The sequence below is a fragment of the Lactuca sativa genome, chromosome 9 (genome assembly GCF_002870075.4).
Source record: "Lactuca sativa cultivar Salinas chromosome 9, Lsat_Salinas_v11, whole genome shotgun sequence".
Taxonomy (NCBI): domain Eukaryota; kingdom Viridiplantae; phylum Streptophyta; class Magnoliopsida; order Asterales; family Asteraceae; genus Lactuca; species Lactuca sativa.
Window position 1 is genome coordinate 221,153,420 of NC_056631.2, and position 22,200 is coordinate 221,175,619.

At 32.9% G+C, this 22,200-nt stretch overlaps 2 protein-coding genes across 2 annotated transcripts; both read left to right on the forward strand.

The window, feature by feature from the left end:
- Positions 1 to 1,493: 1,493 nt before the first annotated feature.
- On the forward strand, positions 1,494 to 5,922 carry LOC111883971 (chloride channel protein CLC-c). The gene is made up of 8 exons (XM_023880298.3): positions 1,494 to 1,795; positions 1,887 to 2,083; positions 2,544 to 2,744; positions 2,850 to 3,027; positions 3,150 to 3,412; positions 3,749 to 4,018; positions 4,114 to 5,242; positions 5,501 to 5,922. The coding sequence occupies exons 2-8, from the start codon at positions 1,905 to 1,907 to the stop codon at positions 5,588 to 5,590; spliced, it is 2,310 nt and encodes a 769-aa protein (XP_023736066.1). The 5' UTR covers positions 1,494 to 1,795; positions 1,887 to 1,904; the 3' UTR covers positions 5,591 to 5,922.
- A 3,135-nt stretch (positions 5,923 to 9,057) lies between these two features.
- Positions 9,058 to 20,486, forward strand: LOC111883975 (dynamin-2B). Its single transcript, XM_023880304.2, has 22 exons — positions 9,058 to 9,501; positions 10,920 to 10,970; positions 11,097 to 11,217; positions 11,346 to 11,435; positions 12,063 to 12,124; positions 12,251 to 12,365; positions 13,213 to 13,555; positions 14,819 to 14,966; positions 15,866 to 15,967; positions 16,052 to 16,171; positions 16,254 to 16,337; positions 16,408 to 16,535; positions 16,768 to 16,852; positions 16,983 to 17,100; positions 17,360 to 17,436; positions 17,717 to 17,773; positions 18,491 to 18,632; positions 18,729 to 18,880; positions 19,102 to 19,215; positions 19,315 to 19,382; positions 19,641 to 19,813; positions 19,949 to 20,486. The coding sequence occupies exons 1-22, from the start codon at positions 9,355 to 9,357 to the stop codon at positions 20,173 to 20,175; spliced, it is 2,724 nt and encodes a 907-aa protein (XP_023736072.1). The 5' UTR covers positions 9,058 to 9,354; the 3' UTR covers positions 20,176 to 20,486.
- Positions 20,487 to 22,200: the final 1,714 nt, after the last annotated feature.

Below are 22,200 nucleotides of genomic sequence, written 5' to 3' on the forward strand. Positions count from 1 at the left end.
AATAGTACAAGTACTTATCAATAAAATACTATTAAATTTCAACCTGTGTTTTGAATCCTTATATTTCTCAACAAATTCTATCTCCTTCCCTAAATTTCGGATAATTTAAAATTTGAAACCATCAGAAAATACATGTTGATTCATATATCTCTCCTACAGATGGCTCTTTCTTAACATGTTTTTATTTTAATCATTACTTGTAATTGATTTCATCATTTTTAACTTTTTGTATTTTTATCTTATAAATATATTGGGTGAAGGCTTTATTATATCATGTTTGTTCCTAAAAAGGTTTTTACTATGTTTCTTTAATGTGTTGGCTTTGCAGGTTCAAAGAACTCAACCAAGAGGGCCAGTTAGAGCATTGTATTATCATTAGTTTGTATATTTTGGCATCTTACTTTTGCAATAAAGAACGGTTAAACACGAGATTTGACATGATTAAGGTAGTTTGTATATTTTTCATCTTGTTTAGTCTAAAAATGAAACCTTTTTCATCATTGGTCCTTATAATATCAAGTTTCATCACATGGACTTCCTGATTACGGTGATTATTTTCTTTATTATAAGGTTCTATATAGATTTTGTTCAATATTTTAAGATTTCGAGAACCTAAATCAATATGAATCCTTGAATTACATACCATTGTTGAAAATGTTTTAATTTGTAACTAAACTTGGTTTAAAATCACAATGAACAAGTTGACACCTGAGTATTTTGGTCTTCTCAAAGGCCTATTTATCGACTTTTGAATCACAACACCTGATATTCTAAAGGTTTATTTTTATAAACTATTATTTATATATTTTACCATTTTACTTAGTAGGACATTAAATTTATAAAGGAATTAAGGAAAACGAAAAAAAAGAGGACGATAAACAGTACAAGTGATTTGGGTATATATAAATGGAAGTACTAACCATTTAGGGGGTGTTTGGCAAAAAAACTTATTGTTTATTAGTTTGTTAGCTTATAAGTTAATAAGTAAGTGTAGGGTAACTTATGAAAAAATGACGTATTAGAGGTTCCACACCGGAATAAATTATTTTAATCCAAACACTTTTTTAACTTATAGTGATGTGGAACCTAATAAGTTGTTTTAAAAAAGCTTAGCCAAACTGGTATGGTAATGCTCTTGAAAAATAGATGTCATTTAATATTCATTTCTCGAAGTGAACGCAAAATGGTTTTAACTCTAAAGAGATCAAATTATTCGCTGCCCGCCGCTTTGCACGGATAGACGGCAAGTATATATATATATATATATATATATATATATATATATATATATATATATATATATATATATATATATATATATATATATATATATATATATAAAGACGATGTAGCCTATAAATAAAAATTAAGACGATTTACTGTATCTGTGTTATTTTCGTAATTATCTTTTTTAAAATGGACTAATGCCGTTTAGTGCGGATAACAACAGAGAATCGATCATTCACGTCTCTTATAAAATTCGTGTGCTAATTAGCTGCTCATCAAAGTCTCAAATCAATTAATCATCTCTCTCCCTTTCCTCTCCCCTCCCTATCTTACTTCCTCTCTCTAGAAATATCTGTCTTTTAAATTATTTTGTTTGGTTCATGATTCAAAAGATTGACGAATCACAGCGTTTTGCTTCACATGCTGGCTAACATACAAGAACTTTCGAAGATCGAAGTTGCAGAGGAGAAAGAAGAATGCATCATTAAGAAAGTTTGAAGATTCTGTTTAATTTATATGAATCTTAAGCGGTCAAAAGAGGGATAGGTTCATTAAAGAGTGTAATTATGTAAGTATATGCTTATTTAATTTCGGTGTGTATTAATTTTCTTCTGATTTCAAGTGATTTGAAGTTTAAACTGCTGTTTTTGCTTGAATAGTGCTGATTTCGGAGATTCATGGAGAATAATGTTGATATCGAAAGTGAAGGAGGAGAGAAGTTGGAGACAAATGGATCGATTTTTGAGGATAGGGATATGATACGAGAGCCATTGCTTTTGAAGAGCAGAGTCAATACGACATCGCAGATTGCCATCGTTGGTGCTAACGTTTGTCCAATCGAGTCTCTTGATTACGAGTAATTCTTTACTCTCACTGTTCGTATTACTGATTTATATTCATAACCAAGTCCTATGCATTTTATGGATTGTGATCCTTCGTATACGTGTGTGGATATGGTAATCCTTTCACCAAAAAAGGAAAAGAATATTAAAAAGCGATAACAAAGTAAAGCTACTTTTCAGAGTTGTAAGCTTTTTCCCTCATCGTTTTGTTTTGCTTTTTGGACTTTCGATTTCAGAAGTGAAGGATTGCTTTTGGGAAAAAGGCGATTATAAGTTATATGATTAGCATGTTCATTAGGTTGACCTTGAAATTCACCTTCTTTTTTAATTGATTGAACATGTTATGAAAAGAACATGAGTGAATTATAAATATAAACACTAAATCTCGTGATCTTAGTCAAATCAATCAAGATTTTTTTTGAATAAGATAACTGTAACTGTTTAACCAATAAACTTGATCTACAATTTCTGCAGGATTGTGGAAAATGATCTGTTTAAGCAAGATTGGAGATCCAGAAAGAAGGTGCAGATATTTCAATATGTTGTGTTGAAGTGGACACTTGTACTTCTTATAGGAATAGCTACAGGGCTTGTTGCCTTTTTCAATAACATCGCAGTGGAGAACATTGCTGGTTTCAAGCTTCTTCTCACTGGCAATCTTATGCTTAAGCAAAAGTAAGCCTGAACTTTTGTCAACCTTTTGCTGTTATATTTTTATTAACTTTCTATAGTCTTTTTATAATTGATTCACTTATGAATTTGACTATATTGTAAATACAGTTATTATCAGGCATTTGCTGCATTAGCTGGTTGTAACGTGGTGCTTGCAACTTGTGCTGGTGTTCTTTGTGCCTATGTTGCCCCTGCAGCAGCTGGTTCTGGTATACCTGAGGTTAAAGCTTATCTCAATGGTGTTGATGCTCATTCTATTCTTGCTCCAAGCACCCTCTTTGTAAAGGTTTGTATCATATGCACAATAATTTGGTTTCTCTCTCCCTCTCTTTCATTTTCTTTAGTTATAGAAAGAAAATTTTCAAAGGTAGAATGATATAATAAGATTGTTTTGATATGTTTGATCAGATATTTGGATCAATCTTTGGAGTTGCTGCTGGATTTGTTGTGGGGAAAGAAGGGCCCATGGTTCACACTGGGGCTTGCATAGCCAACTTATTAGGTCAAGGAGGTTCACGAAAGTACCATTTAACATGGAAATGGCTCAGATACTTCAAAAATGATAGAGACCGAAGGGATTTAATCACCTGTGGTGCTGCTGCGGGTGTAGCTGCTGCTTTCCGGGCCCCAGTTGGTGGTGTCCTCTTTGCCCTTGAAGAAGCCGCCTCATGGTATTAAATCATTTTTGGTTGTTTCTTTTATTTTCTATTAAGTCCTTTACCCCTAAAGTAGCTGAATGAGTAATGATATATGTCTGGATAAAGTCCTGTATACATAAAGTTTGTTTCTTTTCTAGACTGAATAAACCGTTTGAACGAGACTAAATGACCGATTTACCCTTATTTTCCACAAAGCAAATTTCACAATAGTCATTTGTATAGATTAAGTAAAAAAGAAACAACCATGTATACCTGTTTAGATCCATTAAGCTCATTAAGTAAAAAAGAAAGTACCCTTTATTTTTTTGCTTATGGAATATTTAAATCTTATTTATAATTATCTTGTAGGTGGAGGAGTGCTCTTCTATGGAGAACTTTTTTCACTACTGCTGTAGTAGCTGTGGTTTTGAAGTCTTTAATAGAATACTGTAAAAACGAAGAGTGTGGATTATTCGGTGATGGAGGTCTCATCATGTTCAATATCAATAATTCGGTTCCTGCTTACAACACTATCGATCTTTTAGCCATTATTCTACTTGGAGTCATCGGGGGCATTTTCGGAAGTATCTACAATTATCTGGTCGACAAGGTCTTGCGTACTTATAGCATCATCAACGAGTAACTCCCTTATCATTTTCTTTTCTTTTTAATTAATATAAGTAATATCATACATTTTTATGATCTTGATACTTGATTCATGATGTAAATTGCAGGAAAGGTCCGGCTTTCAGGGTGCTTTTGGTAATTATCATTTCAATTTTGACTTCTTGTTGTGCATTTGGTATCCCATGGCTTGCAAAATGCATCCCGTGTCCCCCTAATGTAGGCGAAGAATGTCCGACAAAAGGACGAACCGGAAGCTACAAAAGCTTCCAATGTCCCGCGGGTCACTACAATGATCTCGCTTCATTACTACTCACAACAAACGATGATGCCATTCGTAATCTCTTTAGTTCTCTTAATACAAACGAATTCCGCCTCACAAGCCTTCTACTCTTCTTCGTTGCAATGTACTTCCTCGGAATCATAACCTACGGAATCGCGATTCCGTCCGGTCTCTTCATTCCGGTCATCCTCGCCGGAGCTTCATACGGCCGCCTCGTCGGCCGCCTCCTCTCCCCCATTGCGAACCTCGACGTCGGCCTCTTCGCTCTGCTCGGTGCCGCCTCGTTCCTAGGCGGGACCATGAGAATGACTGTCTCGTTATGTGTGATCCTTCTAGAACTCACCAACAATCTGCTAATGCTTCCGTTAATGATGCTCGTGCTTCTCATTTCAAAAACCGTAGCCGACTGTTTCAACAAAGGCGTATACGACCAAATCGTGATAATGAAAGGCTTACCGTTTCTCGAAGCTCACGCGGAACCCTACATGCGGCATTTAGTCGCGGGAGACGTTGTTTCCGGCCCGTTAATCACGTTTTCCGGGGTTGAAAAGGTTGAAAACGTAGTCCATTCGTTAAGGATGACGTCACATAACGGTTTCCCGGTTATCGATGAACCGCCGTTGACCGATGCACCGGAGTTGTGCGGGCTTGTGTTGCGGTCTCATTTGCTTGTTTTGCTTAGCGGGAAGTTGTTTACGAAACATAGGCGGTTGAGTGGAGCCGAGACGTTGAAAAGGTATCATGCGTTTGATTTTGCAAAAGCGGGGTCCGGGAAAGGGCTTAAGCTTGAGGATTTGGAGATTAGTCCGGAAGAAATGGAGATGTATGTTGATTTGCATCCGATTACAAATACATCTCCGTATACGGTTGTGGAGACTATGTCTTTGGCTAAAGCTGCGGTTGCTTTTAGAGAACTCGGGCTTCGACATTTGTGTGTAGTGCCAAAAACTCCCGGGGTAAGCTTTCTTATTTTTTTTAAGCGTAAATTACATTTTTTGTCCCTTGAGTATGTTTCGTTTTGGATCAAAATTGCAAAGATAAACTAAACTCAGGGACCAAAAAATAGTCATTTTACTTGTAATGAGACCAAAAACATTACAAGAACGTCAAATAAAGATCGGAATTGTAAGAGAGCATTTTTTAGGATCAAATTTGCAAAAATCAGCTTTACTTTGGGACTAATAATAATAAATACGGTGTGATGATGTTTGCAGAGGCCACCGATAGTTGGTATCTTGACACGACATGATTTCATGCCGGAGCACATTTTGGGACTCTACCCACACATCGACCCACACAAATAGATGAAAAGGGCAATATAGTCAAATCATGAGCTACCCTACCACCATACAAAGGTGATATTGTGGATTATGAATTTCAGCAAATGCTGAGGTTAAAAATGTATTTATGGTCCGAGGATGTTGTGATTCTTTAGTGAAGTGCAAAAATAAGCATGTTTGGCAGTTTCTTTGTTCGTTTGTATTTTATTTTCTTTTGTGAAAGTGTTTTTGAGGGAGGAAAGGAAAGGAGAAGTGTAAAGTATTCTTTGAGGTTGTATTTGCTGTAATATTATGAAATGAACAGAAACTTGATCTTATTTATATGTTAATATGTTATGCAAAGTGTCTTCTTGTAAGTTGTAACTTTCATATGTTGGGTTTTTTATTTGGCCTTTTTCTAATATTTTGTAATGATTAAACTTTGACATATATGCTACAAAACCAATAGTTATATAGAAAGTACTTTCGAACCTTCCACTTCTATTCAAACATTTGGTTTCTTTGTTATGTGTTTAATTGACCCAGTCAAAAGTTGAATCAGAATGACAAGTTGGGAAAGTTATTTCAAAAAAAGAATTAAATAGTTGTTTTCCTTTGATGATTTACCAAAAAATTAACCCGAATTTTATCATGTTTAGTAAAATACAGCACGACCAAATTGAAATGCTAAATGGCCAAACCATTAAGCCATATTTTGATATTTTGGGGGTGTTTGACAAAAAAAAGCTTATTACTTATTAGTTTATAGCTTATTGATTTATAAGCTAATAAGTTAGAATGTGTTAACTTATGAAAAAATGATTTATTCTTATAACACTGTACACCCGCTAACAAGCTAATAAATTGTTTTGCCAAAGACCTCATTCATTCACTTTACGACTACATGTTTTTTGAAATCTCGCTCAACCACAATCCCAAACTCCGATATGGTTTCAAAATCCGTAGCATACAAATAAGAGTTCTAGATCTATATTTGTAATATATAAGAATTATTTGTTATATTTGTAAAACAAAGTTCCTTAAGATCATGACGTCACAACCCACAGTTTGTCCATCTGGTAGGATTGTAAATTTCTTTTATCTATTTTTTTTTATTATTTTAACATATGTTCAAATTTATTAAATAATAATAATACTAAAAATCTTATTTTTCAATTCTTATATACAAAGTCCAATATCCATATATTTCATAAAATTAGCATTAAAAAAGCATTTGTGTTTTGAACCAATATTGCATCATGCATGCTAAACAATCTAAAATGCAAACATCGAAGGAGTCTCACTGTTGGAAGGCTTGAAAACACTCTATGTGTTTGTGTGGATGAGTTTTAAATTCGCATTCCTTCATCCAACATAGGGTATCATGATCATTGTTGGTAGTTTGCAATCAAATAAAGAAGGCAAACACGACAATAGTTTGTACGGAGGCTATTGTTATAAGTCCACATACATATAAAGTGAGTATGAATGGACAATGTGGTGCATGGAGGCCCCCACAACTTTAGATGGATGCAAATAAGAAGAATGAGAGTTTCATCGTGACTATGTAGGTACCAATACTATATAGATCCTGAAACGAGTAAATAATTCTTAGTTCATCAAAAACTTATATAGAGGTGTTCGGGCTACTAACATTGTACGTGAGTTGTCGTCAACTAAGAAGTAGATATTCATTTTGAGAGCACCTATATTAACTAATAGTGAGATTGTGATGAAGTTTCATGTTAAAAGTATGTTTATGCCCCAACTAAACTTAAAACCATTGAAATAATACTAATATAAACAAATCTTAAAGTATAACGCCAAAAATGAGAATTATTGAACATATGAGGAAAATGTACATTGGGTCAAGATTTTAAGTGGCATACAATATGTGTTAACCATGAAATACAATTTTAAATCTATAATACTGATCAACTTGTTTTTAAATCTAATGCATCGGATCTTATCAGAACTTTGTAGTTAAACATTCTGTTCCAAAGAAAGCTTGTGTGGAAATGATCAAATTGTATGAAATGGGTAACAAAATCCAAAGTACATTGATATTCTATAAATTTTGGGACAAAGGTAGATTAAATGATGTTATTGGTTAAGGTAATAACAAAAAGGTTATTTCTTGCAAATGTAAGAACACATTGACCCTTCTATGTTTTTACTATTAAACAATAACCATTTTTGTAATTTTCTTTTACACTATTATATATGAGCATTTTGTGTTATTTTACTGTTATATATGGATCATTTCTATAATTTTTACACTTCATGCTATTACACAAAGACTATTTATGTAATTATGCAAATTAAAAACATAAGGTTCATTGTCGTAATATTTGCATTTGGTCGACACATTGGACTATTTGTAGTCTTGCTATTATACAAGGAACGATTTCTATATTTTGTTTTACACTATTACACAAAAGACTAATTTATGTAAATTTACTATCAGATAGGAAGCATTTTTGTAAATTTTAGTTTTTGGATAGTTTTTTACTTTTATTATTACACAAGGATCACTTTCATAATTTTGAGAATTAATATATATATATATATATATATATATATATATATATATAGTTATAGTTATAGTTATAAAGTAATATTAAGATCATCTCTAATCTATTTTGATTTTAACTTCACATTTTACTCCAAAAAGTACTAAGGTATTTTATTTAACTTATAAAGATTGTCAAAAAGACCTTTCAAGTTATTAGTTTTTTTTATATATTAATTTTCATATGAATTTGATACATAAATAATAAATTTTAAATTTTATAAGGGACTCAAAATCTTAAACAGATAAGTATCATTTCATCACCATTATTGAATGATATTCTTCTTAGCTAGGATAGAAAGAGAAAGCTTTAAAGAATCGTGTTTAGTCTCCGATCTTTGCCTAGTCATGGAACCAACAATATATAACACTATATAGAGGTGAAGAAACTGATATATATATGCCTATGTCTGACATATGCAGGAGGTCAAACAGCTACACTGTCATCAGTAGAGGTTAGATCCTTGTATATCACCATTCTTTTCGTCATCGTATGTTCTGATTTTTACATTATTAGCTCATGGCACTCTTTCATAGGGCGATGAAACGTAGTCACACGCAATATCACCGATTTATGTTCCAACTTGGCTATCAGAGTGTACCAGAGCAACACTGCATTGAACCCTAATACGTCAAACAGATGTTGTTTAAATATCATTTAAATCATTATTAATCAATTAAAACAAACTAGAAATTGATGATATAATTTCATGTTTGAACTTGGAGTAGAAATAAGATGGTCGGAGATAATTTAAATCCATCATAAAATAAAAAATTAAAGTTAGAATAAAATTGAATGTATATAATTCCAATGAAGTTAATACCTACATTTTTTTTAGAAAGAAAAGGTAAGAAATGAATATTAGCAAAATCCGGTGCCAAAAAGTGGAATGAAACTCGAACTAATTTGTAATTTTGATGGTACAAAACCGCAATCAAAAAGGGCAGATCGTGTCCTTCCTCTGTTTTTACCAATTTGCATCCTCCTCTCTCTCATCCTTCTTCACAACCTCTTCTCCTTTTTCAAATCTCAACTGAAACCCTAGAAAAATCATCACTGATTGTTGGATCTATCATTCTTCTCGATCGACTATCTAGGGTTTTGCACACTTTTTTACCAACTTTTTCTTCCCACCATCTCCAGATTCTTTGTTGGACTGCTTTATCTACTCGGTTCTACTTTTACTTGGCTTCGATCTCTTCCAGAATTTAGCTTGTTAGACCTGACAGATCAAAAATGGAAGCGATCGAAGAATTGGTTCAGCTGTCGGATTCGATGCGGCAGGCGGCGGCTTTACTTAATGATGAAGATGTTGACGAAAATTCTTCGTCGTCCTCAAGGCGTGGTTCCACATTTCTAAACGTTGTTGCTCTTGGCAATACGGTAAGTTCATTTTGTAGGAGAATTATGATTGAATCCCTGCAAAACCCAAGGTTTTTCTCTTTTGAGTTTTGAACAGTCGGTAGTTGTTTAATTGTGTGAATCGATTCACGGCCTGGATCTGCGATCTGATTGCGTTAAGATCCCCAATTCTATCCATGTTAGGTTGATGTAATTGGAAATCATTTCTGAACCCTGGCTCCTCCCAGTTGGGTTTGGCATGTTGGTCGGTAGACGGTAGTTATTACAGATTTTTTTTTTTACCAGCTGCCTACTTTAGTATATAGTCTGGATTTGCACTATACTTTAACGATTTAGGCTCGCTTGGAACAATTTGTTTGTTGCTCCCCAGTTGGCCATCATTTTTGTTCAAATTTATGTAGCACGAGAAACCAATTAGGAGCAGCTTTTGTGTATTCCAACTGTTGAGGCTATCTTCCCCATTGGTACATGTCCACATATCCATTGAAGTTGATTTTGGGTTATGATGGAGTATACATTAGATAACGCAAGACACTTGTATTCATGAAAGTGGATGCATTATAGGCGCAGGTGTTCACTAAACTATCTTAGATATTCTGTTTTCATGAACCTTAATGGGAAGGTTTGTTTTGGAGGCTAATGCCTAATCTTTTAAGCTTAAACAATCTGCAAGGAATTTTGGAAATGGAAAAGCCTGATTATATATGGTCACTCATTTGACAAACTCGCTATGTAGTTTCTTATTGTTGGTTCTTTAGTCTGATAGTGAACTTATGAATCAAGTGGAGATCAAAATAGACTTCTGATTGGTTGAAGAATTTATTCCAGCATACCTGATTTAATACATGCATCATGATCCATGTTTGTGGTGTGATTGTGTTGATCAGTTTTCTTTAGTGTCTTCGGTGTGCTTGCCATCATCATCATCATCCCTTTTTGTCCCATTTTTGTCCGTGTTCTTTATGAAGGTGTTGAGCAAATGGAAAATAAGAGTGGCAAGAACCATGCCATGTAAATTGAAAAATACATAAAAGATATTAGGTGTTTTCAATGGTGTTGATGTTTCAATTTAGAATGTATTTGTCAAACCTCTCATTCAAATCAATTAAAATTCAAACATCATCAAGATTTTATCTGGAATATATCGTACTGGACGTTAAATTACCTGTACACGTATTGCATTATAGTACATAAATGGTCAAATTATTTCTTCTCCCAGATTCTTGGAAATCTGTAATTAAACAAATTGTTCTTGTTTCAACAAAAGAATCATATGCATCTTCTATTGAAGAACCCTAACTCTTGGTCTGGATTCACACTAAAAATATCTGAAGTAATTGAAGGATTCCTTTTGAATCATATAAAGTGGAATGCCATTTTCATATACGATTCAACTCTAATCCTGACTAGTTTCTAATCATTGACTAAACTTTGTTCAGGGTGCAGGTAAATCAGCAGTGTTGAACAGTTTGATCGGACATCCTGCTTTAGTAAGAACTTTCTTCTTCTTTTTTTTTTATGTACTTTCTAATATTTGTATTATCTCAAACGTTATTATTTAAAACTTGAATTGTATCATGTCAACAATTACTTTCTAATCTTTACTTGTTATACAGCCAACTGGTGAAGGTGGTGCAACTCGTGCACCTATATGCATCGACTTAAAGAGAGATGAAAACTTAAGCAACAAGTCAATTGTACTGCAGATCGATAGTAAATCCCAACCAGTGTCTGCAAGTGAGCCCTAATTTCAAATCCTTTTTTATTGCTTTAAGGAGCTTCATAAGAATTGTATCTCCTATAAGTTCATGAATTGGTATTCCTTTTACACTAATTTTAAATCCTCTCTTTTTGTCCCATTGTAGGTGCTCTGCGCCATTCTTTACAGGATAGACTTAGTAAGATATCAAGCAAGAGTCGTGATGAAATATATTTGAAGCTTAAAACGAGTACAGGTTAGTTTGAAAATGTTTTTTTTTTTCTATCTAAAGTGAACAAAATTATAACTTATAAAGACTAATATTTTGCTTTGTTAAGTACTCTGACATTGTTTGCATTTATTTGCTACTTAGCCTTGTGATTGAGTTATGGAAATAGATCTTTGGTGGACATATCTAATGGTGTAGTAACCCTCTAAATGTAGGAATTCTAGTGATATAAAATTGTAAATTTAAACAAATGTATCTTGACATAGATGATATGACTGATCATGGTAAGTTCTTTCATTGCTAATTACTTGATGATATGGTGTTACACTTACCTATTAAATAGAGGAACGCTGTGCATTCTAAAAATCAGTCTATTTTTTCAACCCATTTATTTGTTGAATTTGCAGTTCATATGCTCATCATATTTGGAGTACTTAATATAATCTGTTCATTGTATATGTCATATTTTGACAACTTTATATTTTATATAATTTGTAACCATATTGAACAGCTATAATAGGTCTTGTTTTCCATCTCATTTACAATACATATTCATCTTCAGCTTTTTCTTTGAGCTAAAAAGTACCATTAAAAAATATTTTTGTATGTTCTCTTTTCTGTGATATCCCCTAACAGTATCTTATTGATTTGTAGCTCCTCCTCTGAAGTTGATTGATTTGCCTGGTGTTGAGAAAGGGAATCTTGATGATTCATTGGTGCGTTGCTGTCAATTTTTTATTTTTTTCTTTCAGACTTTTAGTATTTTATTAATCTCTTGCAATTATCATGTTTTTTGTAATGCTTTTTTTTGAATCAGATCTAATACCTTAGTATTCTTGCAGAGCGAATATGCTCAGCACAATGATGCGATTCTATTGGTTGTAATACCTGCTGCCCAGGCACCTGAAGTTGCATCTGCTAAAGCCCTCAGAATCGCAAAGGAATATGATGGAGAATGTGAGTTCTTACTCTCCTAATGTCATTTCATATATACTTTTGCCACATCAGCTTATTTGTCACCTTCCTTAGGGCATTCACAATGCTTAACCCATTCAAAGAATTTTTACTTTTGCCACATCAGCTTTCAACTAACTTTAGTTAACTAAAACCTATTGTCACAAACCTTTTCCAATGCATACACCCTTTCAATTTTTTTTAAAGTTAGTATTTTATCCTCATCTATCTGAAATGTTGGTACAACTCTTTCATTTAATTTGTTGTTTTATGCACACATCATATTTTTGAAAACAATAATCACTTCATGCTTCCATTTAAATAAAAAAAACATTACATGCATGATATTTGAAAATGTAGGTCTAAATATAATATGATTAGGGGGGTATAGTTAAAATAGATTAATTTTTACTTTGTATTAGTGTATATCTGATCAAATGTTTGTTCTTATTTTTTATGTGTAATAAAATAGATTAATTGGTCAAAAAATTGATAGAGATTTTGTATTTTTGATGGAAATGTTTATTTAATTTGTAATTTTGTATATATGGTAAATTAGATTAATTAGTCAAAAAATAATAACAATCTCGTATATTTAGTAAAATGTTCATTTTCATTTTGCATACCTAATAAAATAGATTAATTAATCAAACAAACTATGAAGCACTAAAATTTTAATATAGTGAAGGAGGTAAAGTGAAAATAAATAAATAAATGCAATAAGCGGTCAATCTGCAGTAAGCTGTTGATTTCTTTTTATAAAAGAATCAATAGAGCTTTATAAAAGCCTTTTTAAGTGGTAAAAAAACCCGTTTAGAGGGAAAATGATTTTTTGTTTGTTTGATATAAGGTACAAGAACGATTGGTGTTATTAGCAAAGTAGACCAAGCATCTGCAGATCCGAAAGTTCTTGCTGCAGCTCAAGCACTTTTATTGGGTCAAGGGCCAAGAAGTGCAGCTGATATTCCATGGGTTGCTCTCATTGGTCAATCAGTTTCCATTGCTTCAGCACAATCCGGAAGTGTGGGTTCTGATAACTCATTAGAAACTGCTTGGAGGGCTGAAAGTGAAAGTTTGAAATCTATTTTGACTGGAGCCCCTCAGAGCAAGCTTGGTAGAATAGCTTTGGTTGAGACATTAGCTCATCAAATCCGTAGCCGTATGAAGATCAGGCTTCCAAATCTTTTAACAGGGTAAGATATTCTTTTAGAAAGGATCCCCATCTTATCTTGTTTTTACCCTGTCTAGTCCAAAATTGAAGTCTTTTTTCTGTTTTGGTTCTTATTTCAAGGTTTCGTATCGATTTTGATTGTAGTTCAAGTCTCCAGGGACAAAAATAGATATGAAAGCTTGAAATAAGGACCACAAGTGAAAAAAGTATTCAACTTTGCACTACAAATGGTAAAAATCAGAAAACACAGGGGCCACTTTTGTAATTTTCTATTACAGTTCTGTCGGTTCTCTATTAGATCAAGAACTTAAATGCAATGTGTGTACTTTTTAACATACGACACCAAAAGAAAATTGGGTTATCGTCTTATCGAGTAGTATGCTACTAAAATAATAAACAAAGATTTGTATGTATTTTCTAATTACTGGTTTCTACCATGGGATAATCGGGATCATGTGGGTTTGGAATGGAATTGAATGACAGATGAATGGAATGGAATGGATGGGATGATGGAATAAGCCAGGAAATGGGATGAGTCATTACATTCCATGATCTTGTTTGTTTGATCCATAGGATTGGAATGAGTTTTCTTATAAATACAATCATTTAGTTGTACGTAGATACAATTAATAGTTGTAATTTATACATCATTTAAATATAATTAATGAATTTTTTATTTATAACAATACAAAGTTTGAACAGAATAAAAGCTCATTAAAAGTAAAACCCAGTAAGATTTTGGTACAATTTTTTTTTCTAGTTAACTTTAGAAAACAAAAAATGTAATGATCTAAAATCTTAAAACTTTTAAGAAAAGGAAGTTCCCTTAAATAAAAGTAAAACCCAGTAAGATTATAGTACAATTTTTTTTTTCCTAGTTAACTTTAGAAAACAAATATGTAATGAAAATATGTAATGTCACTGAAATTACATAAATAAAAATGGTTGTAATGAAGTTTTTCATTCCAGCCCATGATGGAATGAAAGGAATTACGTTCTTTCAAGAATGGTCCATTTCATTCAATCGGACAATACAAACAACTTTTTTTTTTCTTGGTTTCAACTTTCAATGGAATGAACCATTCCATTCCTTCCAAACTTCCAGCACTCCATCTTACAAAACACTAGCTTCGTTTCTAGATATTACATTGATATCTTTCTTGTTGCTTTTGATAATTTGATACGAACATAATAATTAGCAACAATTTCTTTTCTAACTTAGATACTGAGCTCTGTGCTTTTGTATTAGGCCTTTAAGTGAATTTCTTTCTTAAAACACGTGCAGGCTTCAGAGTAAATCTCAAATTGTGCAAGATGAATTGGTAAGGCTTGGAGAATCAATGGTTAGTAGCTCTGAAGGTACACGAGCTTTGGCTTTGGAACTTTGTCGTGAATTTGAAGACAAGTTTCTTCAACACATTATGACTGGAGAGGTAATAAATGATTTATTTATAATCAAGATCTTGGAGTATACTTAAATTAAATTATTCAAATCAAAACTTGAATCGAGCAAGGATTGGAATGGTTCATTCCATTGTAATTAAAAAACTCTGTTTGTTTTGCCTAGCGGAATGGAATGAACAATTCTTGAAAGAATTTGATTCCTTCCATTTTGTTAATTTTCATTCCTTAGTCTGTGGAGTTGAATGAAAATTTGCAATATAACCCAATTTTGTTCATGCAACTTTTTAGTGACACATCTTTTGGGAATTTTCATTAATTTAATTAAATAGCAATTTAACATTTTTTGAAAATAACTAAACGATTTTAATATATGTATACCATATTTTGGTTTTAATATGCTTTTATTATATTTACTTTTCGTAAATAAATATATTTTAATTACAATTTAAATAATGTATGGGCCAGGGTTAAAATTTTACATTGTATTTACATATAACTAGGGTGATATTACCCCCGCAATGCGGGGGTCGTAGTCTGTAAATTTTCTATTAGCAGGGATCATCTTGTAATTTTTTTAAACACATGGACTGTTTCTGTAATAAAATCTGCACATGTACCTTTTCTATAAATTACAGAGACAATTTTTGTAATTTATTTTCTACACAGGGACCAAACCTGCCAACTTACAGAAGTCTTAAACACATGGACCATTTCTGTAAAAACAAATCTACACAATTACAGTGACAGTTTTTATAATTTATTTTCTACACAAGGACCAAACCTGTCAATATACATAAATGTTGTGGCGAAAGTTTGAAAGACAAAAGTATACTGTTCATTTGTGAATTGTAATTTTAGATATAGTAAGAATATTAATAAAAGTAATTATGAAAAATCAGCTAATTTGTGTGTATATAAAATTTTTCAGGGTAGTGGTTGGAAAGTGGTGGCAAGTTTTGAGGGTAACTTTCCTAACAGGATCAAGCAACTTCCTCTAGACAAACATTTTGATATAAATAATGTCAAGAGGGTATGAAATATAGTTTGTTAATTTTTTAATTCATTAATTTATCTCTTATTCCTCTATGATGACAACGGAATTGGTTTGTATCAGATTGTGTTGGAGGCAGATGGTTATCAGCCTTATCTTATATCTCCTGAAAAAGGACTGCGATCTTTAATAAAAATAGTATTAGAGCTTGCCAAAGAGCCATCACGTCTTTGTGTTGATGAGGTAATAACAATTTTTACCCTTTTTTCTTTTCTCATAATTACATGATTTTATGCCACTATGTAATCTGTTTCAATGATTACAGGTTCATCGTGTGCTTGTGGATATAGTTTCTGCATCAGCAAATGCCACACCTGGGCTTGGAAGATATCCTCCTTTTAAGAGAGAGGTGCTTAGAGTTTTCTTACTTTTGACATTTACTTTTTTTAAAGTAATTTATTTATATATTGTTTAATTAGGTCATTGCAATTGCTACTACTGCTTTGGAGGGTTTTAAGAACGATGCAAAGAAGATGGTGGTTGCACTTGTTGACATGGAGAGGGTTTTTGTTCCACCTCAGCATTTCATTCGTTTGGTCCAGAGAAGGTATGCTCAACATTTTCCATAATCTTTTTATTCTATTATTTTTTGTATTATAGCATCTTACTTCTATGACTTTCCGTTACAACTTTGTATTTTCAGTTTTTTTTATTAAGACATTGTACTCTCACTTTTATGTTTTGTGCAAAGGATTATTTTATTATATTTATGAATGAAAATGATATCTATTTTTTTTTCTTATGTTGAATATAATTTCTTTTTTTCAATTTCTTAACAGGATGGATAGACAGCGACGAGAAGAAGAGATCAAGAACAGATCTTCCAAGAAGGCTGTGGATGCTGAACAGTCCTTACTAAATAGGGTAAGCATTTTTGGATCCTTAATTTTCACAAAATGTTTTTTTCTGGCAATTCACATGGGGACATCTTTTTCTATTGTGGGTTTTTTGTGTGCTTATTGGATCTGTCTATTTTTTTTATGTTTTTATTTAGGCAAGTAGCCCTCAAACAGGAGGCAACTTAAAATCAATGAAGGATGGCAAGCAAGACAAGGATGCACAAGAGGGGCCCGCCTTAAAGACTGCAGGACCTGAGGGGGAGATAACTGCAGGTTTGTTGTATTTGAAGCTACTTTAACCATAGCTTCAGTTTATTCCATTTTTTTATATATGACAAATAATATCTATCCTAATAATGTTTGGGTGTGTTTTTTTGTTTCATCATAATGAAATTGAGATAAAGATGTTTAAATTTGACAACAAAAAATCTAATATTTTTCTTTTTCTATGGATGTGTGGCTTTGGTTTTCTTTGAAAAGTTATTGGACATGTCACTGTTATATCTGTAACTTTTGTGCTCTCTGTGGACAGGATATTTGTTGAAGAAAAGTGCAAAATCTAATGGATGGAGTAGAAAGTGGTTTGTTTTAAATGAGAAAACTGGGAAGGTTAGTAATATGATATGGGAATTTTAGTAGAAATTTATAGTGTACCAAAGATTATATGTTTTTTTTTAATTGTTAAATCACTCGTTGAAATTTTAAAATTCCTCTAATATTCGACTGGGACTTTTTGAAAATTTGAAGGACGTGAACTACTTCCAAATTATAAATTCTTGTTTTGGGATGTTACTTATATATTTTATACTTTAATCAAACTATGATTTGTAGTTGGTTTCAAGATGCTTTCTATTGGATATGGTTTAATCTTTAGACCTTTTTTTTGCAGCTTGGATACACTAAAAAACAAGAAGAGAGAAATTTCCGTGGGGTGATTACTTTGGAGGTATGTATTAGCATTCATAATCCGAGAATTAATATTTATATTTTAAATGGTTTTATAATCTTTATTCCACATCGAGTCCATACCAAAAAAAAAAAAGATCAAATATGAAGACACTTTGAAATTTGAATATCAGTGGTTTCGAACGTAATAACCCTTAATTTTTTTTGCTTGTTATATAATTATATTTCAAAACTTGCTTAGATTTTAGGGCTATCAAGAAATAGCAATGCACTTTCATTTTTATTTGCGTGTTATAGCATCCTACTTCCATTTCTATCCATTATGCATTCTACTTTCATTTGTTTTCTTATTAAGGCATTCTAGTTTAAAATTTTTTACCTGTTTATACTTGAAACTTTTTTTTCTTACCAACACTTCACACTTAAAAAAAACAGAAGCCTATTATGGCAACAAAAATTGTTTTGTATTTAAATAACTTTGATATTCTTGGGTAGATTTTCACAATACAACGATGTAATAGGAAGATATGCAAAATAAGATGCTATAAATAATAAACAATTCCATGAAAGTGTATTGTTATTTCTTCCATTTAACCCTCGATTTATAGAACTGTCTCTCCGGATTATTTAACAGATAACTGTGGCTTGTTAAGTAATGATATTACATTTGGCATGACTTATGAGCAAATATAACACGGTTGAATTTCACAGTATGTTAAATTCCGAAAATGTCCTCGTTCAACCTGTGATATTTCAGGAATGCAATATAGAAGAAATGGAAGAGGAAGAACCCCCAGCCCCATCCAAGAAGGATAAAAAATCAAAGGTGGTGGAAGAAAAGGCACCCAGCCTAGCATTCAAGATAACAAGCAAGGTTGCATACAAGACTGTTTTAAAAGGTGATCCATTCCACAATTGTTTTTTTTTTTTTTTAAATTAAAAAAAAAAGAATTTTACTTATGCTAACGTCAAGTTTAAATGATTCCACATCACAGCTCACAGTGCTGTTGTGTTAAAGGCTGAGAATGTTGCAGAAAAAGTTGAGTGGTTAAACAAATTAAGAGTTGTTGTTGGAGCCAAAGGTGGTCAAGTGATTATGAAAGCTGATGGCCCTCCCATTCGCCATAGTCAATCAGAGGGTTCTCTTGTGAGTTAGAATTTTATCAAAAAATAACAATGTATTTGTTTATTAATGCATCGTTCTTTCATTTGTACTTATGAAAAATCTACCAATTATAGCATCATAGCTGGGTAGATTTTGCAAAGTACAATGTCTTAATGAGAAAAAAATTGGAAGTACAATGCTGTAATAAAACAGAAAAGAAAGTTGGTTGCTATTTATTTAACTGAGTAGTTGTTAAATTTTAGGATTCAATGGTGAGAAAACCAGCAGATCCAGAGGAAGAACTTCGTTGGATGGCTCAGGAAGTACGTGGTTATGTTGAAGCTGTTTTGAACAGCCTTGCAGCAAATGTCCCAAAGGTAATCAATCAATCATCCTCTACATCTACTTCCATAGTCTCTCTCATTTGTCTCGCAATAAGTTCATTTTTTTTTTTTTTTTTTTTGGTTTTTGTGCAGGCAGTTGTTCTTTGCCAAGTAGAAAAAGCCAAAGAAGACATGCTCAATAAGCTCTACAGTTCCATAAGGTTAGCTCCTCTATTTGCAACAAGTTATATTATAGTGTGTTTGACCACCATTTGACTCATGTCAATGGGACAAATATTACCCCCCGCCCAAAATGGTGGACAGATTAAAAAGTAGAATTTTTTGTTCCTTCTTCCAAAAAGGTAGGACATGTGGATGGGGGGACAAAAGTTGCAATTTTCTGTCCCACCCAAAAAGGTATGACATAAAAGAATAAAAAGGGCCTTGTGATGATTGAAATTTTTGTTGGTTAATAATAGCTCGCAGACTACACCAAGGATAGAAGAGCTTCTTCAAGAAGATGGAAATGTGAAGCGCAAAAGGGAGAAAATTCAAAAGCAATCCTCTCTCCTCTCCAAACTCACCAGACAACTCAGCATTCATGACAACCGAGCTGCTGCAGCCTCCAACATGTCAAACGGTAGTCCTGCAGGTAATAACCAAACAGATATATGTATATATATATATATATATATATATATATATATATATATATATATATATATATATATATATATATATATGCAGTTTCATTTTCTCAAATATTTTTTGAACATGATTTATTCAGAGAGTCCAAGAACCAGTGGGCCATCGACAGGTGATGACTGGAGATCTGCTTTTGATTCTGCTGCCAATGGGCCCACTGACCTGTCCAGGTTCGGGTCCAATGGTCACAGTCGCAGGAACAGTGACCCAAGCCAGAACGGTGATGTTGACTCTGGGTCCAACTCCGGGAGCCGCCGCACCCCGAACCGGTTGCCACCAGCGCCACCTGGCTCCGGTTATAGGTTTTAGCTTTTGAATATTAGTTAAAAAAAATGAAATTGAAATTGAAATTGGAACCGGAGGCAATTGTTGTTTTGGTATTGGTATGTCTTGTAGAGTTGGTACACGTGTTTTGTAGATATATGACTGACAGACAGACAGATGTTTTGTACTTTGGTTTATCATGTATTAGTTTCTGGATTGAGGTGTCATGTGTGTGTGTGTTTGTTTTTCGTTTGTTTTTGTTTTTGTTTTTGTATACATAAACATAAACGTAAGACAGGCCTGGCCTCATACATGTAATGCTCATAATTTTGAGAAACCGATATCGGATTCTGTCACTGTCACGTAGCTGTTCTTTTGGAATTATTATTATTATTATTATTATTATTTATTTGTTTATTTTTAATGTTGAGAAATGTTTGTTATGCTTGAATTTTAATTACACTAGGCTTAACGTAAATTATAACATTTCCAACACATTTAGGGGCTGTTTGTTTAGCCTTTTAATAAAGAGGTTGGCTCTGAATCATTTTTATTTAGATTCACAGCGTTTGTTTGAAGCCTTTTTAACCTCTTATTCGGTAAAAGGAAAAAAAAAAACGCCCTTAATCGGTCAGATTTGGTGAGGGATTAGGATGAAAACATTCCATTGATACCTTTTGCCCTAAAAGAAAAAAACGTCCGCTTTTTTTTTTTTTCTTTACCCCTCCTCCAATGAGCTACTGTGTTTGATTTTTCCCTCATTGACCTCCGACATCACCCCTACACCTCCGTCCTCCGGCTTCGTCTTCTCCGGCTTCCTTGCCTCCTCCTTCATGCTGGTAAGTGGTACTCGAATTCTTTATGCTCGATTTTGGTGTTTTGGTTTTATCTATGTTCTTGTTCTCTCCATCAACCTTCAACCACCGACTCTCAGTTTTATGTATGTTTTTTTGTTGCGTCTTTGATGGATTGTTGTGATGTTGGATTGTGTTTTTTTTGTTTGAATATTGGGGTTGTTTGTGTTTGATCTTTATTCTTGCTTGATTTTGCTGCTCAATATGCATTGAACTAAGGTATTATGTTGTTGAAATGTCCGGAAATTTGATGAAAACAAATTAGGGATAATAATATTTGATGTTGCTGAAATCTTATATCTTCTTGCTGTGATTTTTATGCTATTTTCTTGTTTAGTTTTTTATGTTATGTTATTGGTCTACTTGCGTGGTAGTCAACAAACTTGTTATTAGGGGAAGAGAAAAAGATGAATGCTATCAAAATGTTATTGAAATTTGTAATTATGATATGATATTCACGTTTGTATGAGCCGGTTGGGAGGACATAACACATAATTCACGAGTTCTAAAAGAAGTATTTAATCCAACTTCCGGTTTTCCAATTCCTCCACCAAGTTTGTAATCTTTTTTTTTTTTAACTTTATTAAATACTTTATCTATTTTTTATATGGCAATTGAAAAATACACGTTACAGATGAATATTACATTTGTGATGCCACATCCACCAACACTCGTGGAGTTATGACTCCCTACCGCAATACGAGGTATTGTTAGCCGATTTCCAAAGTCATCGTGCATTAACTAAGGAGGACAAGTTCAACCATGCTCACACACAACTCAGAAATGTTACTGAGCGTGCTTATGGAGTTTTGAAGGCCAGATTCTCAATCCTAAAGCAAATGACTCCTTATCCTTTTCCAATACAGAGAGACATAGTGCTTGCTTGTTTTACAGTCCATATATTTATAAGGAAGTGTAATATTTGTGATTAATTATTTATGGACTTTGAAGAAGACACTATGTTTATTGCTGAAGTAGAAGGTGGAGAAAGTGATGACCAAAACGTACACGACATTCAGAGGGGTAACTAAGACACTGAATATATGACTAATTTGTGTAACCAGATTACGAATCAATTACTTTAAAGTTGTATGTTTAGGATTACGCTTAATTTGGATGTTGTATGATGTTTAATTTGGGTGTTGTATGAATTTTAATTTGGATTTTGTTCTATGTTTAATTTTGATTTTATATAACGTTTTGTATTTTAGTTATA

Excerpts from the sequence above, each read along its gene's own strand:
- LOC111883971 (XM_023880298.3), top strand. The coding sequence starts at position 1,905 with ATGGAGAATAATGTTGATATCGAAAGTGAAGGAGGAGAGAAGTTGGAG. Across the intron at positions 2,745-2,849 it reads AATCTTATGCTTAAGCAAAA|TTATTATCAGGCATTTGCTG; the intron begins GTAAGCCTGAAC and ends TTGTAAATACAG. Across the intron at positions 5,243-5,500 it reads TAGTGCCAAAAACTCCCGGG|AGGCCACCGATAGTTGGTAT; the intron begins GTAAGCTTTCTT and ends TGATGTTTGCAG.
- LOC111883975 (XM_023880304.2), top strand. The coding sequence starts at position 9,355 with ATGGAAGCGATCGAAGAATTGGTTCAGCTGTCGGATTCGATGCGGCAG. Across the intron at positions 16,536-16,767 it reads ATTCGTTTGGTCCAGAGAAG|GATGGATAGACAGCGACGAG; the intron begins GTATGCTCAACA and ends ATTTCTTAACAG. Across the intron at positions 17,437-17,716 it reads TAAATGAGAAAACTGGGAAG|CTTGGATACACTAAAAAACA; the intron begins GTTAGTAATATG and ends TTTTTTTTGCAG.